This window comes from Dipodomys ordii, unplaced genomic scaffold (assembly GCF_000151885.1).
Source record: "Dipodomys ordii isolate 6190 unplaced genomic scaffold, Dord_2.0 Scaffold33, whole genome shotgun sequence".
Classification (NCBI taxonomy): Eukaryota; Metazoa; Chordata; class Mammalia; order Rodentia; family Heteromyidae; genus Dipodomys; species Dipodomys ordii.
In genome coordinates this window covers 8,066,006-8,090,635 of record NW_012267249.1, presented here as the reverse complement: position 1 = coordinate 8,090,635, position 24,630 = coordinate 8,066,006, and the positions used below count along the sequence as shown (strand labels likewise).

Sequence of the window (24,630 nt, the reverse complement as noted above, 5' to 3'; positions counted from 1 at the left end):
TGAACCACCTTGCTGGGCTAATTAAGGTTTCTGAAAAGAGGAAAATACTATCAAATCAATCAGAAACAGTTAATCTGGTAGAGCAGGCTTTCTGAAGTTAGGCTGGTTCAGTAGTGAGATTAGTGTTAAAGAGGATGTGTTAGCCTACAGTAGAATAGAGGCACTAAAACTTTAAATGATACCATGGACATGAGTAAATGCTTGGCAAATTGCTGTAACAAGAAAGAACTCAAAAGAGGAAGAGTAGCTGGGCATTGACTCATGCCTGTAATTCTAGCTGCGCAGGAGGCTGAGATGTGAGGATCAAAGTTCAAAGCTAGTTGGGGCAAGAAACTTGGTGAGACTCTAACTCCAATAAACCACTCAGAAAACCAGAAGTGGCCCTATGGCTCAAGTGGTAGAGTACTAGCCTTGAGCTGAAGAGCTGAGGGACAGTGCCCAGGCCGGGAGTTCAAGCCCCACAACCAACCAAAAAAAAAAAAAAAGAATTGTGAGATTCTCTGAGGCTGAATTCAAAATTTATATCCTTTTTTTCTTATGTGGTTAATATTTATAAGGGATAACATAAGAATTTGAAGTACCAGCTGGATGCTGGTGGCTGTAATCCTAACTGCTTAGGAGACTGAGATCAGGAGAATTATAGTTTGAGGCCAGTATATAGGCATACACATGACACCTTTTCTCAACCAATAGCTGGGCATAGTAGCATGTACTTGTCATCCTAAATACGTGTGAGGCTGAGATTGAGAGGATCTTGGTTCTGGGCCAACCCAAGCAGAAAAGTTCACAAGATTTCATCTCAGTGGAGGAAATTGGGCATGGTGATGTGTGTTTGTCATCACAGCTATACAGGAAGCCTAAAATAGATTTCAGATCATAACCCAGGCTTATGCCTGGGCACCAAGTCAGAGTCTATCTCAAAAATAGCCAGTACTAAGAAGGACTGGAGGCAAAGTACCTACCAAACAAACATGAGGTCCTGAGTTCAAATTCCAATACTACCATAAGGAATTGGAAGTGCTATTAGAACAACTTATTTGGAAGTATGTTTTGGAGCTTGGAACAGAATTCTTTTTTTTTTTTGGTCCGGTCGTGGGGCCTGAACTCTGGGCCTGGGTGCTGTCCCTCAGCTCTTCAGCTCAAGGCTAGCGCTCTACCACTTGAGCCACAGTGCCACTTCCGGCTTTTTTCTTTTTGCTTATGTGGTGCTTAGGAATCGAACCCAGGACCTCGAGCATGCAAGGCAAGCGCTCTACCACTGAGCCACCTTCCCAGCCCCCCTACTGTCAATTATTATAACAAAGTATAATAGTATATTGTCCTTTTGGGAAAATAAGTTTTGGGTTTTCTTATCATACCCTTTGGGAGAAGTTGGAGGAATATGGCACATAAATACTTGGTTAATACCTTTCCTAACTGAGGCACTTTCAGTGTAAAGTCTTGGCAAATTACCTACATGCTAAAAATTCAGTTTTCCCCGTGTAACCTAATTAGTTCTGATACTGCCTACTTTGATGTTTACACTTCAGGTTAAAGTAAGTTGTAAGTAAAATTAAGGAATAAAACGTTTTTAAAGGTGTATCTTTAATGACCATTTTATTTATTTATTTATTTTTTTGCCGGTCATGGGGCCTGAACTCTGGGCCTGGGCGCTGTCCCTCAGCTCTTCAGCTCAAGGCTAGTGCTCTACCACTGGAGCCACAGTGCCACTTCCGGCTTTTTCTGTTTATGTGGTGCTGAGGAATCGAACCCAGGGCCTCATGCTTGCAAGACATGCACTCTACCGCTGAGCTACCTTCCCAGCCCCTTTAATGACCATTTTAATAGATAGGTATAGGAAGTAGTGTTCTGGCTCAAAGTGGTAGAATGCTAGCCTTGAGCGAAAGAGCTCAGTGACAGTGTCCAAGCCCTAAGTTTGAGCCCCATGACTGACAAAAACAAAAAAACAAACCCAAAACCTATTAATAGGTAGGTACAATTTTAAGATATTGTCTTTTTAATCCTTTCTTACTAGAGTCCTCTGTTAAGAGTTAAGTGCGTTGAACTCTTCTTTGTGTTTACATGTATCTGAGACTACTCTTTTGAATCATATCCCCTACCTAAATTATACTCCATTTCTGAGATTACCTCTTCAAGGTCAAAAATACATAGCTAAAATTATTTTTACATAAATATCTTCTGTTTAGGTATCTTACCATGGATGAAACCCGAAAATTGTTACTTTTACTGGATTCAGATCCCAAGGTTTGTTCTCTACCATTAGTGGGAATGTAAGTACTATACTATTCATGAAAGCCTTTTTAGCCAAATGTAGGATTATAGGCATGAGGCAGCTTTCTTATTTTAATAGGGATTTTGAATCAGCTAAAATAAGATTTTGACCCAGATTTAGGATGAACTCCTATATATAAAACAGACAAAACTGAATCCTTATCGTTGAAGTTAAAGTCTTAGAACCTGTATTATTCTGACATTACCTCTTGTCTTATAAGTAGTTACACTGAAGAACCCAGTAGTCAAAATAATGCTACTTAAAATGTACTGCAGGCAATCTTGCAGAAATTTCCATTAGCTTTCTTTTTAGCTAGTGGCTAATGGCATTTAGACATATTATTCAGGAATTTATATTTATTCAGTATTTATTTAGTGTTTTCCATGTGCTTAACATTATTGCTTGGTATTATGTTTTGCTTGAAGCTCCTTCTCAAGGAATTTTAAATCAAAAGTGAAATGATAAAATATTCACATAGAAAAATAAATGATCAAGTTACTGTGAAGTGAGCACTGTAGAAAATGAACACTGTTAGTATTTGTAATAGAGCAATAATGGACATTTTCTTATAGACAATAAACTTGAGCTGGACCTTGAATTGTTTGGATTGACAGGAAAGGGAATCCATGTTAGGAAATGGCATTACAAAGCTAATGAAAATGGATATGGGTTTGCTACATTGTGAAATCTGTTAGTAGTCTTGTGCTGTGGTTCTGGTATTATCCATGGCTTACTGATTACGAAGTAAACATTAAGACCCTCCTGTATTTCAGGCCATCTCTGTATATTACAGCATTGAATCATATCTACAACTCAGGCTCCTCTAGTTCCCAATCTTTACAGTCCAAGCTAATTCATTCTGGCATTCTACTCTCACCCCTGGACCATTTTCTCTTTTACATCTCAGGTGGAAGAGGATAGAGAGAAAGAAACACATGCTTGTTTTTTCTGTATGTAGATACGATTTATTTATATTGATACTATATTACATGTCTATAGGTTATCCTTCTAATGCTGATAGATTCCTTATTTGAGAGGACTTTTCAATATATTGCTGGCAAATATCAAAGATCTTCCAATACATAATGAGAAATACCTAATCTAAAATGTTCACCTTTAAATGACTATATTGTTTTGTTTTGTGTTCATTATTTTGAGGAAAGATCTCAAACTCTTCCTGCCTGAGCTCCTAGTGCTTAGATTACAGGTGTATGTCACCATATCCAACTTTACCATAGATTTTAATTTCCACTTTTTCTTTTAGTTGGCTGTCTGGAATTATACACATCTATAGTCCTCAGGTATGGGCTTGCTGTTTGAGATATGTATTCAATTCTTCTATTCAAGAAAGGCAAGTAATATTATTTTATTACATATTTTATTTTTGTCTTTACCCATTTATCTTATATTGGTTTCACTTAAAATTTATATAATATCAGCCTGGCGCTGGTGGCTCACGCCTGTAATCCTAGCTACTCAGGAGGCTGAGATCTGAGGATCGCGGTTCAAAGCCAGCCCGGGCAGGAGAGACTGAGACTCCTATCTCCAATAAACCACCAGAAAAGCGGAAGTGGCGCTGTAGCTCAAGTGGTAGAGCGCTCACCTTGAGCTGAAGAGCTGAGGGACAGCACCCAGGCCCAGAGTTCAAGCCCCACGACCTACAAAAAAAAAAAAAAGAAAGAAAATTTATATAATATTTATTTATTACTTATTTTCCCTGCTGGGAGCTCACATAAAAAGGCTTGTACATGTGAGGCAAGCACTTTACCACTGAGTTACATCCCTAGGCCCTAAATTATTTTTTCTGTCTTACTTAGAAAAGATTTTTCCTATTTTAGAAGTATTACTGAGTAAAGTATCTTTTGTATTTTTTTTACATTTTCTTCAAATACTTTTTTAAATATTGGTACTGGAGCTTGAACTCAGTGCCTTCTTGTTCAGTTTTTTTCTGCTCATGGCTGGTGCTGCACAATTTGAGTCATTTCTCTAGTTCAGCATTTTGCTGGTTAATTGGAGATAAAGTCTCTTAGACTTTTCTGCCCAGGTTGGCTTCCAACCATGATCCTTAGATCTCAACCTCCTTCATTTCTAGGGTTACAGACATAAGCTACTAAGGCCAGCTTGTTTGTTTTTTCTTTTGAGGTAGAGTCTTAATGTAGAATTCAGGCTGTCCTGGAGGTTGGCCTCAACTCAAGATCCTCCTGCCTCAGTTCCTGAGTGCTAGAATTATAGGTATGTGCAACCATGCCTGGTGCTATAGCTGGTTTCGTAGTTAGATTTTTTTACATTTTATTTCATCTCTTGCAAAATAGTTTTTTCAGGACAGTGGTACATGCCTATAATCCCAGCATTTGGGAGACAGAGGATTGAAACTTTAAGGATAGTTTTGGCTACATACATGGTTCTAGCCCAGCCTTGATTAGGTTACAAGATCCTATCTCAAAACAGATAAAATGATTAAATGTTCCAGGGGGCCAGTGGCTCACACCTGTAATCCTAGCTACTCAGGAGGTTGAGATCTAAGAATCACAGCCAGCCAGGGTAGGAAACTCTGTGAGACTCTTACATCCAATTAACTACCAAAAAATCAGTAGTGAATCTATGGTAGGATACTAGATGTGAATGAAAGAGCTTAGGGACAGTGCCCAGGTCCTGAGTTCAAGCCCCACAACTGATAAAAAAAAAAAAGTTAAGTGTTACTTATTGATAAAACCAAGATAAGGTAAACGTTATTGATTCTTTGCTATGATTTAGTATAGTTTTATCATTAATATTGATTTTGTTGTAAGTTACTATTGACAGTAAATGTTCAGTAAAATGAATTTTGAAGCACTCTATCTCTCATTCTGTGTTCAGTCTGAAGCATGAGACAATTTTTTTTTTAATTTTTGTGTTGATACTCAAGGAAATGTTTTAAGATGGGGTGGTCTTGGTATGTTGTTCAATTGGGTCTTCAACTTATTAGCTTACATGATCTTCTGCCTCAGCCTCCCATGTAGGCATTGACTACAGGTGTGTGCTACCATGCCTGAATTCTGGAAGTACTTCCACTAAATAGGAGAGTGAATAGTGTCTTTTTCACTTTCCATTTTATACATTCCTATACATTTTACATAATGAAATGCATTTTTTAAATTAAAAAGGGGGCTGGGAAGGTGGCCCAGTGGTAGAGTGCTTGCCTTGTATGCATGAGGCCCTGGGTTCAATTCCTCAGCACCACGTAAGCAGAAAAAGCTGGAAGTGGTGCTGTGGCTCAAGTGGTAGAGCGCTAGCCTTGAGCTGAAGAGCTGAGGGGCAGGGCCCAGACACAGAGTTCAGGCCCCATGACTGACAAAGAAATAAGTAAATAAAAAATAAATTAAAAAGAAAACATAGACTTGCTTTCCAGTTTTCTTCCAAAAATTATACTGTTTACTTGATCTATTTGGAGACTTACATAGGAGTTATTTCAGTATAATCCTATTATCTTCATTAAGTTTTAAAGTTCTAACATTTGAACAATATTTTTTATGCAGGGTTTTTTCAGAATCTGGACATTTCGTCATAGTTCTTTATTCGTTGACACATAAGGAACCTGAGTTTTATGAATGCCTCCCATGCGATGGAAGGACCTCTGACCTTCAATTTCACTTACTATCCAGCAAGGAAACGTTACGTGTTTTCAATGTAAGTGACCTACGTCTCCAATATATTATGGGTTACATTTGGACTGTTGAAATTCATTGTCCTTTATCCTTTAAAATATTAATTTAAATTGTTAAGCTTTACTTATTTATTGAATAGTAGATTTATTTACTTATGGCTAGTTTTTCTTTAGTAAATCTTAGGCCATAGACTAAAGGTTATCACAGAATAACTTATCCATGTTATTCTGAAATCTTGAAAATTATATATAGTTTATAGTTGTATCAATTTCTGCTCCTGAGGATCTCATGCTTTGGTGTTTTCTTTCTCATAACTATATTATCTTTTTGAACAGTATATAAAGTTTTTCACACTTCAAAGTCAGTATTTATACAGTACAATTCAAAGAATCTAAATAAGTTGTTGCTTTATCTAATAAAATATATAAAATTGCGTCTATAATGACCACAGAAAAAGTACATCTTTGAAACTAGACATATCTAAATTTAAAGATAACTTTTTTTTTCTTTTTTTTTTTTTTGCGGGGGGGGTCCGGTTGTGGAGCCTGATCTCTGGGCCTGGGCGCTGTCCCTCAGCTCTTCAGCTCAAGGCTAGCGCTTTACCACTTGAGCCACGCGCCACTTCCGGCTTTTTCTTTTTGCTTATGTGGTGCTGAGGAATCGAACCCAGGGCCTCTGGCATGCAAGGCAAGCGCTCTACCACTGAGCCACCTTCCCAGCCCCCAACTTTTTTTTTTTTTGACAAGGGGCAGTCTTACTACCTTGTACTTCTGCCTCAGCCTAGAGCAGTACTAGTATTCATGCTACGACTTCTAGCTTAAAGATTACTTTTTTGTGCCAGTCCAGGGCTTGGACTCAGGGCCTGGGCACTGTCTCTGACTTTTTTTGCTCAAGGTTGGTGCTCTACCACTTGAGCCACAACTCTGCTTTTAGCTTTTCAGTGGTTAAGTGAAGATAAGAGTGGGGCTGGGAAGATGGCTCAGTGGTAGAGTGCTTGCTTTGCATGCATGAGGCCTTGGGTTCAATTCCTTAGCACCACATAAACAAACAAAAAAAAAAATGGAAGTGGCACTGTGGCTCAAGTGGTAGAGTGCTAGCCTTGAGCTGAAGAGCTGAGGGACAGCGCCCAGGCCCAGAGTGCAGGCCCCATAACTGACAAAAAAAAAAAAGAAGATAAGAGTGTCATGGACTTGTTTGGAACCACGATTATCAGATCTCAGCCTCCTAAGCAGCTAAAATTACAGACGTGAGCCCCTGGTACCCAAATCTTAAAGATCACTTTTTTTTTTTTTTTTTTTTTGGTCAGTCATAGGGCTTGAACTCCTGGGCCTGGGTATGTCCCTGAGCTCTGAGCTCTTTTGCTCAGAATTGGTGCTCTACCACTGTGAGCCACAGCACCATTTCCAGTTTTCTGGTGGTTAATTAAAGATCAAAGTCTTAGGGCCTTTTCTGTTCTGGTTGGCTTCAAACTGCAATCCTTAGATCTCAGCCTCCCGAGTAGCTAGAATTATAGGCAGGAGCCACCAGTGCCTGGTTAAATACTATTTTTTAAGATTATTATTTTTAAAGATTATTATTATTTAATAAAATTATATCTTAGATGTTATACCAATAAGACAAATGCACCTCTTATTATAAAAACACTAACTGCTTCTAAAAAAACTTGTGTTTCCACTCAGATCTTTTTTTTTTGCGGGGGGCGGGAGGGTCCGGTTGTGGGACCTGAACTCTGGGCCTGGGCACTGTCCCTCAGCTTTTCAGCTCAAGGCTAGCACTCTAGCACTTGAGCCACAGCGCCACTTCCAGCTTTTTTCTTTTTGCTTATGTGGTGCTGAGGAATCGAACCCAGGACCTCATGCATGCAAGGCAAGCGCTCTACCACTGAGCTATCTTCACAGCTCCATCCACCCAGATCTTAACATTTTTCTTGAGTTCCTTTATTGGTTATATTTGTTCAGGAATAAAACTTTAATTTTAAATATCTTAAGTGACACTTGATTATTTCTATTTTTGAGACATCATTTATCATTTCGTTCTTTAGATGGTATCTTTATACTTGTTAAATTTATTGAATCCTTAGTTATTAAGCTATATAATTCAGGTGATTAAGTTTTTACTTACAATTCAGGGAAGTGGACATTTTCTAAAAGAGGTTACAGTTACAGAAATCAGAAGTGCCCTCCTCCATGCTTCAGAGCTACTTTTTGTCTAACTATAATTTCTTGGTGTTTTAATTTACATGAGATCTCAAAGTATGACTTAACTTCATTTCAGAATGTTGAGCCTTCTGACAGAAATCCAATCCATTTCGAACTGAGTGCTGAAAGCCAAGATGTAGAAACAGAGTTTTTCAGCAAGATTTCCAAGGATATTTCCATTAAAAGGTAAAAAAAATTATTCTTTATTATAATGTGTACTTTTTTTTCTTTTAAATGTACTACTCATTGGTAATGAAATAGCTCTCTATTTCTGCTAAAACTGTTTATAAATCTATGACCCTGGGGGTAACACTTCAAAAAGAAATGTACTCATTACCTTACTTACATAACTATAACCCTTCTGTACATCACCTTTACAATAAAATAGACATTTTAAAAAAACGGTAAAAAAATAAATAAATCTATGACCCTAAGTGCCTTTGCTTTAAATGAATATTTTTTAATCCACCGTGTTGTTGGTGGCAGTTTTGATGAAATGACAACTCTGATATTGTCTTCATGTGAGTTGATTTATTGTACAAGAAAGCCAAAAGGTATTAGTCAAGAAATTACCTGGAGCCGGGTGCCAGTGGCTCACGCCTGTAATCCTAGCTCTCAGGAGGCTGAGATCTGAGGATCTCGGTTCAAAGCCAGCCCAGGCAGGAAAGTCCGTGAAACTTATCTCCACTAGAAAACCAGAAGTGGCTCTGTAGCTCAAGTGGTAGAATGCTAGCTTGAGCTTAAGAGCTGAAGGACAGTGCTCAGGCCCAGAGTTCAAGCCCCATGACGGACAAAAAAGAAAAAGAAATTACCTGGCTTAAGAAGTACCTCTCTGGGGCTGGGAAGGTGGCTCAGTGGTAGAGCGCTTGCCTCGCATGCATGAGGCCCTGGGTTTGATTCTTCAGCACCACATAAGCAAAAAGAAAAAAACCGGATGGCACTATGGTTCAAGTGGTAGAGCGCTAGCCTTGAGCTGAAGAGCTGAGGGACAGTACCCAGGCCCAGAGTTTATGCCCCACGACCAGACCAAAAAAAGAAAAAGAAGTACCTCTCTTTTCAGGCACTGGTGGCTTATCACCCATAATACTACTACAGAGGCTAAGGTTCAAAGCCACCCCAGGTGGGTAGTCTAGGAGACTCTTATCCCCCATTAATCACAATGGAGCTGTGGCTCAAGTGGTAGAGTACTAACCCTGAGCACAAAAACTCAACAATAGTTTCTAGGCCCTGAGTTCTAGCACCAAAAAAAAAGAAAAAGAAAAAAAGAAAAGAAATACCTTTTTATTTTTTATTTAGTATCTTTTCTTTGTTCTTTCCTTTTTTGTAGTTTTAATCAGATAAACCACCATAAAAATAACTCCTTTACCTAAAAAAGAACAAGTTTGTTTAGAAACTTTTAAATGACATACATTTGGAGAATCTTAAATAAGGTCTTGTGACTTTTAGGTCATTATAGTCATTATAGGCTACCTTTGTGGTAAAGAAGGTACTCATTCATATTACTAAAGCTTCGCCAGAGAAACAGAAGTAGGTAGAGTCATATATTTATTTTAAGGAATTGGCTCCTGTAAATTTGGGAGATTTGGCAAGTCCAAAATCTGCAAGGTAGGCTAGCAGGCTGAAGACTCAAGGAAAAGTTATATTTTGAGAATAAAGGCCATCTGCTTGCAAAATTCCCTGTCCCTTCAGAGAAGTTATTGGTTTTCTTTTAAGATGTTCAATTGATTGAATGACACCTATCCTTATTATAAAGAATACAGCTTTACTCAGAGTTTCCTGATTTAAACATTAATCTCATAAAAAATATTTCCATGGAGACATTTCATGTAGTGTTTGACTAATGTCTGGGTACTGTGTTCTAGCCCTATAGTATTTAGAACCCATGTTCATTCTACTGGGTTATAGAAATAAATTTCAGTCAATTCAAAGGTTTTTTTAACCCCTTTTCTGCTAGGGTTATGTGTAATGTGGAGGGGACTAACAGTATTACCAGGACTGATGAGAAGAATGATAGGATTCTCATCCATCTGCTGACACGTTTGCATCTCTGTCTTTCAGAGGTTTGTGCAGATTACTGTTATAACCCTATTCAGATCATTGGCTTTCTGTGTCATGGCCATGATGCACTGAAGCACATGAGATACTACTCTATATTTTCCCTGTCCTTCTCGTACCTTGTAGGAGAGCTTTGTAGAACTGATGCAGACCCGATCCATCTGCTTCAATATACCACACACACCTTCTCATTGCCTCATTGCACTACCCTACACAGGAAGATTTTTGTGTCTCTAGAGAAACCAAGATTTGGTCTACAAATCTCTGCTGTCAGAGATTTAAATCTGCTTTGAGATTTCTTGTTGTTCTCGAAGGACAACTTCTAGGAGGAATTCAACTTGTATGAAACAAGATGCTTTCTTAGAGCCTCATTAATTCTGTTTTCTTAGTTTACTTTTGGTTTATCTTTTCCTTACAGCATCTTATTGACACTTCATCTAACTTAGGATGCACAGAAACATCACATTTTAGAAATCTTAAACTCTAATTTCAGGTGTGTGTGTGTGTGTGTGTGTGTGTGTGTGTGTTTGTGTGTGTGTGTGTGTGTGTGTGTGGTATAGAGGGGCATGGGGGGGTATGGAGGGGCTTGAACCCCAGGACTATGTTGTGTGTGTGTGTGTGTGTGTGTGTGTGTGTGTGTGTGTGTGTGGTATAGAGAGGCATGGGGGGGTATGGAGGGGCTTGAACCCCAGGACTATGTTTACTGTCCCTGAGCTTTTTTGCTCAAGGCTAGGGCTTTACCATTTGAACCACAACTCCATTTCCTAATTTCAGCTTTTGACATTTATATAACACTCAACATTTTTCTTTTATGCAATGCTAGGGATTGATCCTGGGTCTTGCATTTGTTATGCAAGTGCTGTTCTGTTGAGTTACATCTCCAGCCCTGTCAAAAATTTTTAGCTGCAGCCTACCATTTATGATACAGTGACTAAATTGGAGGTGATGCCTCTGTGTCTCAGAGTATTTTCCCACTACACATATAAGTATGTAGGAAAATGTAATTCTTTAGTGGCACAGTCAATGTTTAATACAGTATATTTAATATAGTAAGTATACATGTCTATCCCCACATTATAAGCTTTTTATAGTAAGTACCACGTCATCTTTCTATATTCCTCAGTGTGGTCAGCCAGAAGGGTCTCAGTGACTGTTGATTTATTCTCACATTAAAGATTAAGCTCATCACAATTAGGCAAAAGATATTAGGTAAGCATGAGTTGATAAACTTATGTTGACCTAAAAAATAATCTGTGCCTGTAGGTACGAAAATAGATGTTCAAAATACTACTGATTAAAGAACGTTATTCAGTTTCAGAAAGGAAGAAAGAAAATGAAATTGTTGAAGGTTTAGGTTTTTTTTTGCTCTGTTTTGTTTTTGGAAATAGAGCCTTGTCATGTATTCCAGGGTAGCTTTGAACTCACAATTTTGCCGCCTCTGTCTCTTGAGTGCTGGGGGACTATAGGTGTGTGTGACTATGTTCTGCTTGAACATTTTCCTTTTTTCTTCTTCTATTCTTTAGGTCTTCCCAAAAATTACCTCCTGGGAAAATATCAATAAATGATCATGACTCTGGTGTTGAAGATGAAGATTTTTCTCCAAGACCAATTCCTAGTCCTCATCCAGTGAGTCAGAAGGTATCACTGATCATCTAATGAATTACTTTTGTAGTGAAAGGCCTGAAAGTCTCTTCATGTTATAGCAGTAATACTACTAAAACTTACTTAACTTTCATTCCAAAGCCGGGCGCTGGTGGCTCATGCCTGTAATTCTATCTACCCAGGAGGCTGAGATCTGAGGATCACAGTTCAAAGCCAGCCCAGGCAGGAAAGGCCATGAGACTCTTATCTCCATTAAACCATCAGGAAACCAGAAGTGGCACTGTAGCTGAAGTGGTAGAGTGCTTGCCTTGAGCTGAAATGCTGAGGGACAGCTCCCAGGCCCAGAGTTCAAGCCCTACAACCAACCAGCACCTAAATAAATAAAATATATCATTCTAGCTATTTGGATCTATATACAAGGGTACATTCCTTAGATACATATAATTATTATTTCTAGAGAAAACTAAGGCATAGATTTATTTCCCTGTACAAAATCACGAAACTGGTGAGTAGTGAACCTGAGATTCTGATTAGTGTGATTTGGTTTTAGAATCTTTTATCTATACTATTACCAAAGCCACCTGACATTAATTTTATTACTATTTTCTGAGGAAACATCTACTTGTATTCAGATGTGAGTTGCTAATAACCACTGTTGTATTTTTTCAATTACTGCAAACCAGTGGGTTATTTTAGAATTGTTGTTTATCTTAACTGAACTGGTTATCTTTTTAGAAGAAAAATGAATGGAAGGCTAAGTGTATACACACTTGAGGTACATCCATCTAATCCCACTTACTCAGGAGATGAAGATCAAGAGGATTGCCATTCCAGGCCAGCCCGGGCAAAAAGTTAAGACCTCATCTCAACCAGCAAACCTGATATGTGTTTATGGTTCCAATTTCTCATGAGTAGGTAGGAAGATTGAGGCCAGAAGCTGGTCTTGGCCAAAAATGGGAGATCATGTTCAAAAAATAACTGAAGCACAGCAAAAAAAAAAAAAAAGTTGGGGCACAGCTCAAATGATAGAGTACATGAGACCCTGAGTTCAAACTCTATTACTTCCAAAGAAAAGGAATAGGAAACGAGGGGCCAGTTTCTCATGCCTATATTCCTAGCTACTAAGGAGACTGAAATCTGAGGATTATAGTTCAAAGCCAGCCTGGGTAGGAAAGTTCATGAGACTCATTTCCAGTTAATCATCACAAAAAAACAAAGTAGCTCAAATGGTAGAGCACCAGCCTTGAACAAAAAAGCTCAGGGACAGCAGGATAGTATCCAAGCCCCAAGTTCAAGCCTCAGTACCAGCAAACACACATATAAAATAACAATTTTTAAAAATTAATATGATGGTGAAGCATATTTCCATTCATTTTAGTTGATATTAGAAGAAATGACTAACTTCACTTAGTAGAAAAATATTCTAAATCATTTTCTGGAGAATCCCTGGTTATTTGAGTTGCATCAACATTTGGAGCTATATCTGTTGGAATATTCTACATGAAATAATTATTTTTGGCAGAGTAAGGGTAAAAACTTACATAAAACAGCTTCCTATATTGCACTCTGCGACCTAAACAATGTCAATTAATGTTCTATTGAAGAAATCCCCCCTCCTTTTTTTTTTGAATATCAATAAGTAGGGAAGGGAAGAGTCAGCAGGTATTAACAAAAAAAACAAATTTGAAAATGGGAAAGGAAATACTGAGATACAGCAAAATCAATTATGAAATAAAATACCCCATAGCTGGGATCATGAAAGCCCATGGAGACTTTAGTCTTCTTCAGGGAAAGGACAGCTAGGTACACACTTTCCCACCTTCCCTCCCCATAAATCCAAGATTTTTCACAAAGCTTTGGCTTAGGGGTCAATCTCACTATTAAGTAAATCTGGGAAATTATTAGGTTTGGGTTTGTTTGCTTTTTATGGTACTGGGATTTGCTTGCTCAGCTAGTGCTCTGCTACTTGAGCCACTCTACAACCTGGTATTTGCTGGTTATGTTGGAGATGGAGTTGCATGGATTCTTCTGCCCCATTTGGTCCCAAACCATGATCCTCTAGATCTCACCATCCTGAGTACTTAGGACTAGTAATGAATAATTTTTTAACAAAGTAGAATATTTGGGAAATACTGGCCTAAGAAAGTAAAGTATGTATATTTCTCTAAAAAATTTCTTCTTTTCCCCTTTTGTAGATTTCTAAGATCCAACCATCAGTTCCTGAACTTTCTCTTGTGTTGGATGGCAATTACATAGAGTCTAATCACCTGTCTAATCCATTGAAAATGCCAAACACTGAAAATCTTCCCTTGCTGGTGAACCACTCTGAACACTTGAAGCCATTGCAACCTGAGCTTTATGATGAGAAACATGGCCCAGAAGTTGAAGCTGGAGAGCCTTCGTTGAAAGGGATTCCCAATCAGTTAAACCAGGGCATTGCTTGTTTGAGACATTGCCAAGTAAGAGACTCATCTCCCTATATGAAAGGAAACCCCTATTTCAGGAACAACAGTACCAAACCATCTTCTCACACTGTGCTACCTCCTGATATATCTGAGAAGCTTCAAGCAGTTTCTACTGGGAATATACAAAAAGAAGACTATCCCGGAAGAGCATCCACATTTAATTCTAGGCAGTCTTCTCTTGCCCCACAGTCTCACCCACACAATTTTATGTTCTCACCACCTAATTCAGGAAGACCAATGGAACTTCAGATACCTTCTCCCTCCCTACCATCTTTCTATCCCACAAATGTTTGCAGTTGCTGTCAGCATCATGGCCATGTTCAGTACAGTACAATCAATTCTTGGCAAGGAATAAATACAGCAGGATCTATTCAAGACCTCCAGTCTGCAGCCCTTCAAAAGCATTCTTTATTTCACCCAACTGGAGGTCCAGCTCTGTACCACAATGCAGTCTATTCTTCAAGTAGTCCTATCACCTCAAGACCTCAAGGAAGCATGGGCATTTGTTCTCCTCACAACAATGTAGAACCATCTCCAGTGGCAGGACCTCCACATGTGGACTCATGTAACCCACAGCCTTGTCCAGTATGCATGCACACACCCAAGACTGGTTCGGATAATGGAATGATGGGGCTATCACCAGATGCATATCGGTTTGTCACAGAGCAAGACAGACAGCTGAGACTACTTCAGGCCCAGGTTTGCCTGGAACTTTCTGTTTTGTCAAATTCTTAGAATTGATGTGATTTCTTTTCTTTTCTTTTTTTGTCAGTTGTGGGACTTGAACTCTGGGCCTGGGCACTGTACCTCAGCCCTTCAGGTCAAGGGTAGCAATCTACCACTTGAGCCACAGCACCATTTCCTGTTTTTCTGGTGGTTTATTGGAGATCAGAGTGTCACAGACTTTCCTGCCCGAGCTGGCTTTCAACCACAATCCTCAGATTTCACCCTCCTGAGTAGCTAGGATTACAGGCATGAGCCACTAGCACCCCACTTGAAGTGATTTCTTAAAAAACTAAAACTTGCAGTGATTATATTTCATAGAATTGTATATCAGAGCATAGAACTGCAGAATATCAGAAGCTAGAAAGACTTTAAAAACTGAAATCTGGTTCTTATTTTACCAATAAATAAAATGAGGATTTCAGAGAATAATTTACTTAATGCCACTTTTCTATGCATATTAAAACTAGAAAGCATATTAAGACTAGAAAGCAAGACTTCTTTTTCTTTATCTGTACATACCCTAACCTATAAAATAATTTGCTTTTATTGCTTATATAATTTGCTAAACCCTTATATATGACTAAATGCAAATGCTGACATAGCTCTAGTTTGACAACTTTTAGTATTCATACTAACTTTTGGTCCACTGCACCTTAAATAATCCAGAACCTCTCCATGTGTGTAGTGGATTTGTTTCATTTGCTTGGTTCTGAAATGTTTTCTTTCTTTGAGGCTTTTAATGTCTTAATATGTCTTTGCTGGACATTTTTGGCTGTTCTAGTCTTTTCTTTTTCTTTCCTCATTAGAATCTTTCCTCTGTTTATTATCCCAAACCAATGGAAATAATTTGAAATGTATTCTCCATATTTTTTCCATGATCCTCTAACTGTACAAATACATGTGCAATATTCATAAATAGTATACCCAATTCATCTCTTTCAATAATCTCCTTCATTATCACATATTACATTTTACTTAAAGATTACAATGGTTAATTAGCTTATCCAAAATGTAGCAGAGTAAGATTTAGACTTACATTTTCATAACACCAAAATCTGTACTACAAAATACTATAAATACATGTTATATTGATTTTATGTGTATTTCTACTGACCATAATATATTGATAGTACTTACATTAATCTAAAAATAATGAGAAGTTAAGTATAATAATATCATTAATAGGAAGTAGAAGATAACAGTATGTAAAAAGGGTGGCTTTAGTATATATCCAAAAGAAATGAAAAAATATATCTACACAAAACCTTATATATAAATGTCCATAGCAACATTTTTCATATGAGCCCAAACTGTAAACAACATAGTTGTCAATCAGCTGATGAATGGATAAATACAATGTGATATATCCATACAATGGAATTTTTAGCTATTAAAAGTGCAGGCCAAGTGCTGGTGGCTCACGCCTGTAATCCTAGCTACGCAGGAAGCTGAGATCTGAGGATCACAGTACAAAGCCAGCCTGGGCAGGAAAGTTCGTGAGACTCTTATCTCCAGTAAACCACTAGAAAACCAGAAGTGGCACTGTGGCTCCAGTGGTAGAGTACTCGCTTTGAGCTAAAGAGTGCAGGGACAGCGCCCAAGCCCAGAGTTCAAGTCCCATGACCGACAATAAAAAAGAAAGTAGGTAATCTATGACATAGTTAAACCTTTGAAAGTGTTAGTCTGATTGAAAAAGCCAGCCACATGGTTCTATTTAAATAAAATATCCAGAATAGGCAAATTCATAGAGGTAGGTAGATAAGTGGAAGCTAGGTCCTGGGGAGAAGGATAATGAGGAGTGACTGCTTCATGGGTAATAGAGTCTTTGAAGTTTGATGAAAGTATTCTGGAATTATTTGTGGTGGTGATGGTTGCGCATTTCGTGAATGTAATAAGAACTACTGAATTAGCAATGGGTATGTAACATATCTCAATTTTAAAAGAAGAGTGGGAGACTTAGACGTTTGAATCTAAGTTTTGCTACTGTTCTGTTAGTTATGTATGCTACCTGAACAAGTAACTTTGAGTGCCTCTTGTTTTCTTATCTTTGTAATAGCAATATACTCTTCATGGAATTATAAAAAAAACAAAAATCATTCATGAAAGCTTGTGGAAGCTGGGCACCGGTGCCTCACACCTGTAATCCTAGCTACTCAGGAGGCTGGGATCTGAGGATCAAAGTTTGAAGCCAGTCCAGGCAGAAAAGTCCCTGTGACACTTTTATCTCCAGTTAACTGCTCAAAAGCTGGAAGTGGAGCCGTAGCTCAAAGTGGTAGAGCACTAGCCTTGAGTAAAAGCTCATGGACAGCACCACTTAGACTGGAGCCCCACCACTGACATCCCCCCCAAAAAAAATAGCTTGTGGTATAGTGTCTTACAAACAAGAAACAACTCAGTAATTATTAGCTATTGTTTATTAATACTTCTAGTTTCAGCATAGCCATATATGGGCAGTTCCAATGAACGTTTATAAAAACAATCTGTAGTGTTCAGCCTTTGGTATGCAGTCTGAATTTACTCCATTCTTACTTGGTTTATAGGGAAGTAGGAATGTCAATTTGAAATAATGGCATTTACACTTTTCTACATAAATGACAATCTTTATACTTCACTTTTTAATTTATACTTGACTTTAAGTGCTTCTTAATAACTAATGATAATGGCTCTCTATATTGAAGTTTCATGGTATGATCTAATTGTAATGTGATAATATAGCTAAAAGTGTGTTCTTTATAACTTGTCACCTTGTAATTTGTTGTTAAACTCTGCTATCAGTTTTGTTGACCACTTCATTGTTAAAAGTATGTTTGTGATTGATACAGATTCAGCGTTTATTGGAAGCACAGTCTCTGAAGGCTGGCTCTTCTAAGACAGCTGCTGGTGAAGATGCAAGACAAGTCGAGCTGGTATCCATGGAAACACCCTCTGACTCACCTGGCATAAACTTGAGAAAAAGTGTAAGCATTGCTGTGAGCACAGGTAATGTTTGTTTGTTTGTTTTTAATTCATTGGTTTATAATACAGTAGATCTAAAACAGAGATGATAAGAGTGTAACTTGTTTTAAGTGTGTGTGTGTAATTCTTTTTCTTTCTTTTTTTCTTCTTTTTTTTTTCTTTTTTGGTCCTGGGGCTTGAACTCTGGGCCTGGGCACTGACCCTGAGCTTCTTTTGCTCAAGGCTAGTGCTGTACCAGTTGAGCCACAGCTCTGCTTCTGGCTTTTTCTGTGATTAATTGGAGATAAGAGTCTCACAGACTTGCCTGCCCAGGCTTTGAACTGGGATGCTCAGATCTCAGCCACCTGAGTAGCTAGGATTACAGGCGTGAGCCTCCAGCACTTGGCTGTAATTTTCTTCTTGATTTGTTTTTATTTGTTTATTGGAGGGTGCAGGTCCTGAGGCTTGAATTCAGGGATTGGGCACTATCCCTGAGGTTCTTTTGCTGAAGGCTCACTGGACCACTTGAGCCACAGCTTTTCTTCCTTGTAATTTTATTCTTTATTAAATAAATTTGCACCTGAAAGCAGACACAAAACTTTATCACATGACATATAGTTGGGCTTTATTACTTTCCTGGGTTGAACAGAGTTCTAATAAGAGAAATGTCTGTGGTTTGAAGGATGAAGGAAAGGTTTCATCTACATATTGTTAGTGAGTCTGGACCTTGAAAGGAATTGAGGAATCATAAGACAGGCTCACTAAGAAGACACAGGGCTCTTAGCTGTAGCTATGGTAGGGCTAAGAATGGAAAGGAGGGCCAAGTGTGGTTCACACCTGTATCCCAAGCTACTCAGAAGACATAGATGAGGGGGTCTTGGTTCAAGGCAGCCCATGCAAAAGTTCATGAGACTCTTATCTGCAAAACAAAAGCAAAAGAACTAGGGGCATCGCTGAAGTAAGTGATGGAGTGTTTGCCTAGCAAGTGAAGGTACTGAGTTCAATTCCAGTACCACCAAAAAAAAGTGAGGAGTAGAGGTGAGGAAAGCGGAGAATTTGAAATAGTATACAGATGAGTATTTCATGTTTGTAAATATGTTTTTTCTTGAGTCTGGCTTCACTGCTTTATATTTTAAAATGTGACTGACAGAAAAGGGAAGGAGAGGAGGAAAGGAATTAGGAGAAGAATTAGGAGGAAAAATCATGTAGTATAAAAGGCCATGTAAGCAGAACACAATGTAATGGCCTAGATTGGATCCTGAAAAGGAAAAGGACATTAGTTGAAAAATTGATGGAATCCAAATAAAGCTTGGAGTTTTAATTTGATAGTAATGTACCAATGTTAGCTTCTTAATTTTGGCAAATATAGATATTGGTAATATGTTAACAACAGGAAGTGGCACTGTGGCTCAAGTGGTAGAGCACTAACCTTGAGCTGAAGAGCTGAGGGACAGTACCCAGGTCCAGAGTTCAAGCCCCACGACCGACAAAAAAAAAGCTGTTAACAACAAGGAAAATTAAGTTAGGGTATACAGGAAGTTTATTCTTTATTGTAAGTCTAGAATTATTCCAAAATTAAGTTGACTAATGCTAGTAGCGTTAAAAAGAAGTTAGAGAAGTACAGAAGAGAATATGGAGATCAATTTAAAAATCCAGAGACTGAGCTACTATGGGAAATGTCATTATTCTTAAAAGTCATGAAATGGAGTGTGAGATGATTGATAAAGGACTGGCAGAAACAACAAATGATGAATTGAAGTGACAGAATAAGCTTTGTTTTTATCTGAGTACTCAGTGCCTGATGCTTTCCCTTATTGGCTGGAATTCTCATTAACGGAGCCACACCTCTAACCCCCAGAATAAACATTTAAGAGAGAATATAAGAACAAAAATTTCTACTGGTCTTGAACCTGCTTGTTTTCTAAGCTATTATATTGAGGGGAGCAACAAGGGAGAGACACCTATTTTTAAGTCACGGGTACTATTTAGGATTAGTGAAAATTCTTTGACTGTAAATAACATAGGACATTAGGAAAAGAGTATAGCTAGAAATTATGCTACCAGTAGGACTCTACTTGGCTTTTTCACCCATTTCTATCTGTAATCTGGCTTCACTGCTATATATTTTAAAATGTGGCAGACCTAGAGTTTGCATGTTAGCTTACCACTGGTTTAGTGGAAAGGGTATTGAGAAACAGAAATTTATCTGTTATAGTCCCATCTTTGTTCATTGCAAAGGCAACAGTCTTAGGGAAACTATGCCTGCGTGCATTTGTGTTTTGGAGAGGTAGTATTACAGGAACTTGTGGGTACTGTGAGCTAAGTAAACATACAAAAAGTGGAGTATTTTTCTGTGTGCCACTAAAAAAAATTTTTTTGGGGGGGGGTCCAGTTGTGGGGCCTGAACTCTGGGTCTGGGCACTGTCCCTCAGCTCTTCAGCTCAAGACTAGCGCTCTACCACTTGAGCCACAGTGCCACTTCCGGCTTTTTTTTTCCTGCTTATGTGGTGCTGGGGAATCTAACCCAGGGCCTCATGCATGCAAGGCAAGCGCTCTACCACTGAGCCACCTTCCCAGCCCACCCATTAAAGAATTTTTAATTCTGTGTTTACTGTATTAAACTTTCTCATACATGTCCATCACTAGACTATAAGATTTTGGGATCTGGATTCTGGCTTACTCATACACCAAAGGTGTTGACTCATGTTTGAATGATATTCTGCGATTGAGGACAAGGTTTCAAACAAATACAGAGTTTGAACATTTGAAAATGTTGTCTATTAACATTCAGAGTTGTTCATATAAAAATTATTTTTTTATTTGTTCAGATTTCTTTTGGTGCTAGTCCCTAGGCTTGAACTCAGGGTCTAGAGCTCTTTCTTGGCTTTCTTGCTAGTCTAGCATTTTGTTGGTTAGTGGAGATAGAGTCTTTTGGATTTTACCGCTGGGGCCAACTTCAAAACTCAATCTTCCAGGTCTCACCTTCCTGAATAGCTAGCATTACAGGCATAATTCAGTAGCATCCCAGTAAAAATTAATAGTTACTTGAAATAATGTTTATTAGAGAAGTACATCAGTTCCACATATTCTTGTCTCCATAAATGTATGTGTCTGTATGTATATATACAAAGAAAGTCAGGAATAGTAGGCAGGACCAATGTAACTTTTCAAGTTTGTTTTTTAAGAAAAAATAATAAAAAGTTAAATCTTGCTTTCATTAATTTTTTAAAAATAAAATCACAAAAGTAAATCTCCAAAGTATAAACAATTTTTTAAAAGGCTGGTATGGTGAATACCACATACTTATAATCTCAGCATTCAGGAGACTGAGGCAGGAAGTTTGAGGGTTTGTAGCCTAGGACCCTGTCCCAAGGGCAGGGGTGAAGAAAAGAAAAAAGAAATAAAAGAAGCTTTAAAAACATTTTTAACCATTTCTTTCAACAATTATGTATATACTATTATTTCCCAAAATATAGCATGCAGATAACTCATGGTTCAAAAGAGAATTTGGGGTAATATGCAGATGAATAGTTCATGTGTTGAGTGTTTTTTCTTGTGAGTACTAGAAAAGGTATAATTAGTATATCAAGTCTATGATTTCACAAAAAAGGATCAGATAAGGTAAAAATAAAATGAATTAATTTAGCCAGGTGCTGGTGGCACACGCCTGTAATCCTAGCTACTCAGGAGGCTGAGATCTGAGGATCTCAGTTCAAAAAAATATACCAAGTAACAAGTCCCTAGGTTCTCTGGTTTTTATCTTTTTCCTGCCCAGGCAGGAAAAGTCTGTGAGACTTTTATCTCCAATTAACCACCAGAAAGCCGGAAGTGGCGCTGTGGCTCAAGTGGTAGAACATTCACCTTGAGCTGAAGAGCTTAGAGATAGAGCTCAGGCCCAGAGTTCAAGCCCTATGACCAACAAAAAAAAAAAGAGAGAGAGAGAGAGAGCTGGGAAGGTAGCTCAAGTGGTAGAGTGCTTGCTTTGCATGCATGAGGCCCTGGGTTCAATTCCTCAGCACCACATAATAAGAAAAAGCTGGAAATGGCACTGTGGCTCAAGTGGTAGAGCGCTAGCCTTGAGCTGAAAAGCTGAGGGACAGGGCCCAGGCCCAGAGTTCAGGCCCCATGACCAACAAAATAATAATAATAATTTAATGAATAAAACTAAGCAACTAATATATAAGAAAGGTCTATAAATATGTACAAATAGTCCATAAAGTTTGGGAATCATTTCTGTGTGTGTGTGTGTGTGTGTGTGTGTGTGTGTGTGTGTGTATGCGCGTATGCGCGCGCGCGTGCGTGCACGTGTGCACGCTGGCACTGGGACTTGAACTCAGGATCTGAGCGCTATTCCTGAGCTGCTTTTGCTCAAGGCTAGCACTTTACCATTTGAGCCACAGTGCCACTTCTGGCTCTTTTGAGTTTAGTGGAAACGAGTTTCAGTCTTTCCTAGCCAGAATGGCTTCAAATTACAATTCTCAGATCTCTGCCTCCTGACTAGCTAGAATTATAAATGTGAGCCACTGGGCACCCTGCTGAAACATTTCATAAATACTTACCTGATATATTTGGTGCATCTCTAATATAGTTTTTTTAATGTAGCATTTTAAGATAAAAACCAGAGAACCTAGGGACTTGTTACTTGGTATATTTTTTTCTACTCCTTTGTTTTGTTTTGTTTTGAGACATGGTCTTGCTGTGTAGCTTGGACTTCCATTGAAATCCATATATAGCCCAAGCTAGCCTTGTACTCTCAATCCGCCTGCCTAGCTTTATGAATGCTGGGAGTTCAAGTGTACCACCATACCTGGCTGTCAGGACCTTAAGATATAAATCAGAGACTCCTCTTAAAGAAGCAGGACTCAGCATGAACCCTTTCCCTGTGCCCGAGGTTTTCTGTCTTTTACCTACCTGTTTGTGACATTTCTGAGGAAAATATGAAAACAGTTATAAGCAATTGTGTTAAAATAGAATAGCTGCTCATACAGCTGGCTTTAGTAGTTTTCATGTTTATTATTTTCATAGGTGAATATTTGTTTCAGTGTGTGTTACATCATTTAATTTCCAGGTGCTAGCTTATTTTGGAATGCAGCAGATGATGGTCAAGAGCCTGACTCTCGGCTGAAGCAAGATGATACCAAGATTTCCAGTGAGGATATGAATTTTTCTGTTGATATTATTAATGAAGATACAAATCTTCCAGATAATGCATCTTCACTAAAAGCAGTTGACATTCCCAGTTTTGAAGAGAGCAATGTTGCTATAGAAGAAGAACTTAATGAGCCACTTTCTGAATCCAAGTAAGATGTCTTTGAGTCCTTTTTTTACATTTTGTTTTAAATTGACAAATAATAATTGTTTATGAAATAGAATGTAATTTTTATATGTTTGTATATTTATAGTATAGAATAATTAAATCAAGCTGATCAACTACTTTAGCACTTCACAGTTGAAATCTTTTTAAGGTCAAAATGTTTAAAGTTCATTCTTTGGTCGTGATGGCTCATGCCTATAAGCCTAGCTTACTCAGAGGCTGAGATCTGAGGATCACTATTTGTAGTTAGCCTGGGCAAGAAAGTCTGTGAGACTTATATAGCCACAAAAATGTTCGAAGTAGAGCTTAGGCCCTAAGTTCAAGCCCCAAGTGCAGCACCAAAAACAACAACAAAATACGATGTAGAATAGTTAGAAATAATCAAAAAAGAGTTGGGGTTAGAAAAATGATCCTGTAGCTATACAAGGAAATACTATATAATGATTAAAACTTGTTTTTGGGTAGGCCCAGTAGCTCATGCCTGTAATCATTGGTACATAGGCAGGGATCTGGAGGATCCACAGTTCATGACCAACTTAGATAAGTTAGCAAGACCTTATCTCATTTAAAAAGCTGGGTGTAGTGATATAAGAGTGTGATCACACATATCTATGGTCCCATCTTAAGTGAGGTTATAGGTATAGGAGAACTGCAGTCCAAAGTAGGCCAGGCAAAAACACATTACCTGAAGACTAAAGCAAGAAAGGGCTTAACAAGCCTGAGGATCTGCATTCAAATTCAGTTCTGTATCAAAAAAAACACCAAAAAAAGAAATGCATATTTAATATATATATATATATAAGTATATTTAGTAACATGAGAAGATACTCAGGATATAATATTAGGTTTTGGAAAGCAGATTCTAAAACTGATAAAACCAGAAGAAAAATGTTAGATATTAAATTGTCTGTAACTTATTTTCTTCAAGTTTGGTATAACTTGGTGCAGATGAGTTAGCTACTCTTGTGACTCAATGTTTCTATATGTCAAATGGGAATAATATATCTATCTCATGTAAGATGAAACAATGCCTAGCCCATAATAACACTTCTACCAATACTTATTATTGCTTTTCTCACTTTTTCCCCCCTTTTTGAGATGGGGTAGCTTTGAACTCTCAATCCTCCTCAGCCTCCTAAATGCCAGATTATACACGTTATCACACCTGGCTTGGAAATTGCATTTCTTACCCCTACTTCTCTCTCTCTTCTTTCTCCCACTTTCTTTTTTCTTTTTTTTTTTCTTCCTTTTTTTGGTTTGGTCTATTGTGGGACTTGAACTTAGGGCCTGGGTGCTGTCCCTGAGCTCTTTCAAGGCTAGCACTCTACCACTTTTAGCACAGCTCTACTTCTGGTTTTATAGGGGTTAATTGCAGATAAGAGTCTCATGGGGGGCTGGGAAGGTGGCTCAGTGGTAGAGC

At 38.2% G+C, this 24,630-nt stretch overlaps 1 protein-coding gene across 1 annotated transcript in view; it reads left to right on the top strand.

The window, feature by feature from the left end:
• The window catches only part of Stil (SCL/TAL1 interrupting locus), a 40,714-nt gene that overhangs the window by 7,877 nt on the left and 8,207 nt on the right, over positions 1-24,630 (top strand). Inside the window, exons 6-15 of the mRNA XM_013016798.1 lie at positions 1,530-1,535; positions 2,015-2,034; positions 2,187-2,270; positions 3,537-3,623; positions 5,788-5,938; positions 8,191-8,300; positions 11,693-11,807; positions 13,967-14,935; positions 17,785-17,941; positions 22,965-23,196. Coding sequence (XP_012872252.1) covers positions 1,530-1,535; positions 2,015-2,034; positions 2,187-2,270; positions 3,537-3,623; positions 5,788-5,938; positions 8,191-8,300; positions 11,693-11,807; positions 13,967-14,935; positions 17,785-17,941; positions 22,965-23,196 — 1,931 coding nt within the window. The remainder of the gene's footprint in view (positions 1-1,529; positions 1,536-2,014; positions 2,035-2,186; positions 2,271-3,536; positions 3,624-5,787; positions 5,939-8,190; positions 8,301-11,692; positions 11,808-13,966; positions 14,936-17,784; positions 17,942-22,964; positions 23,197-24,630) is intronic.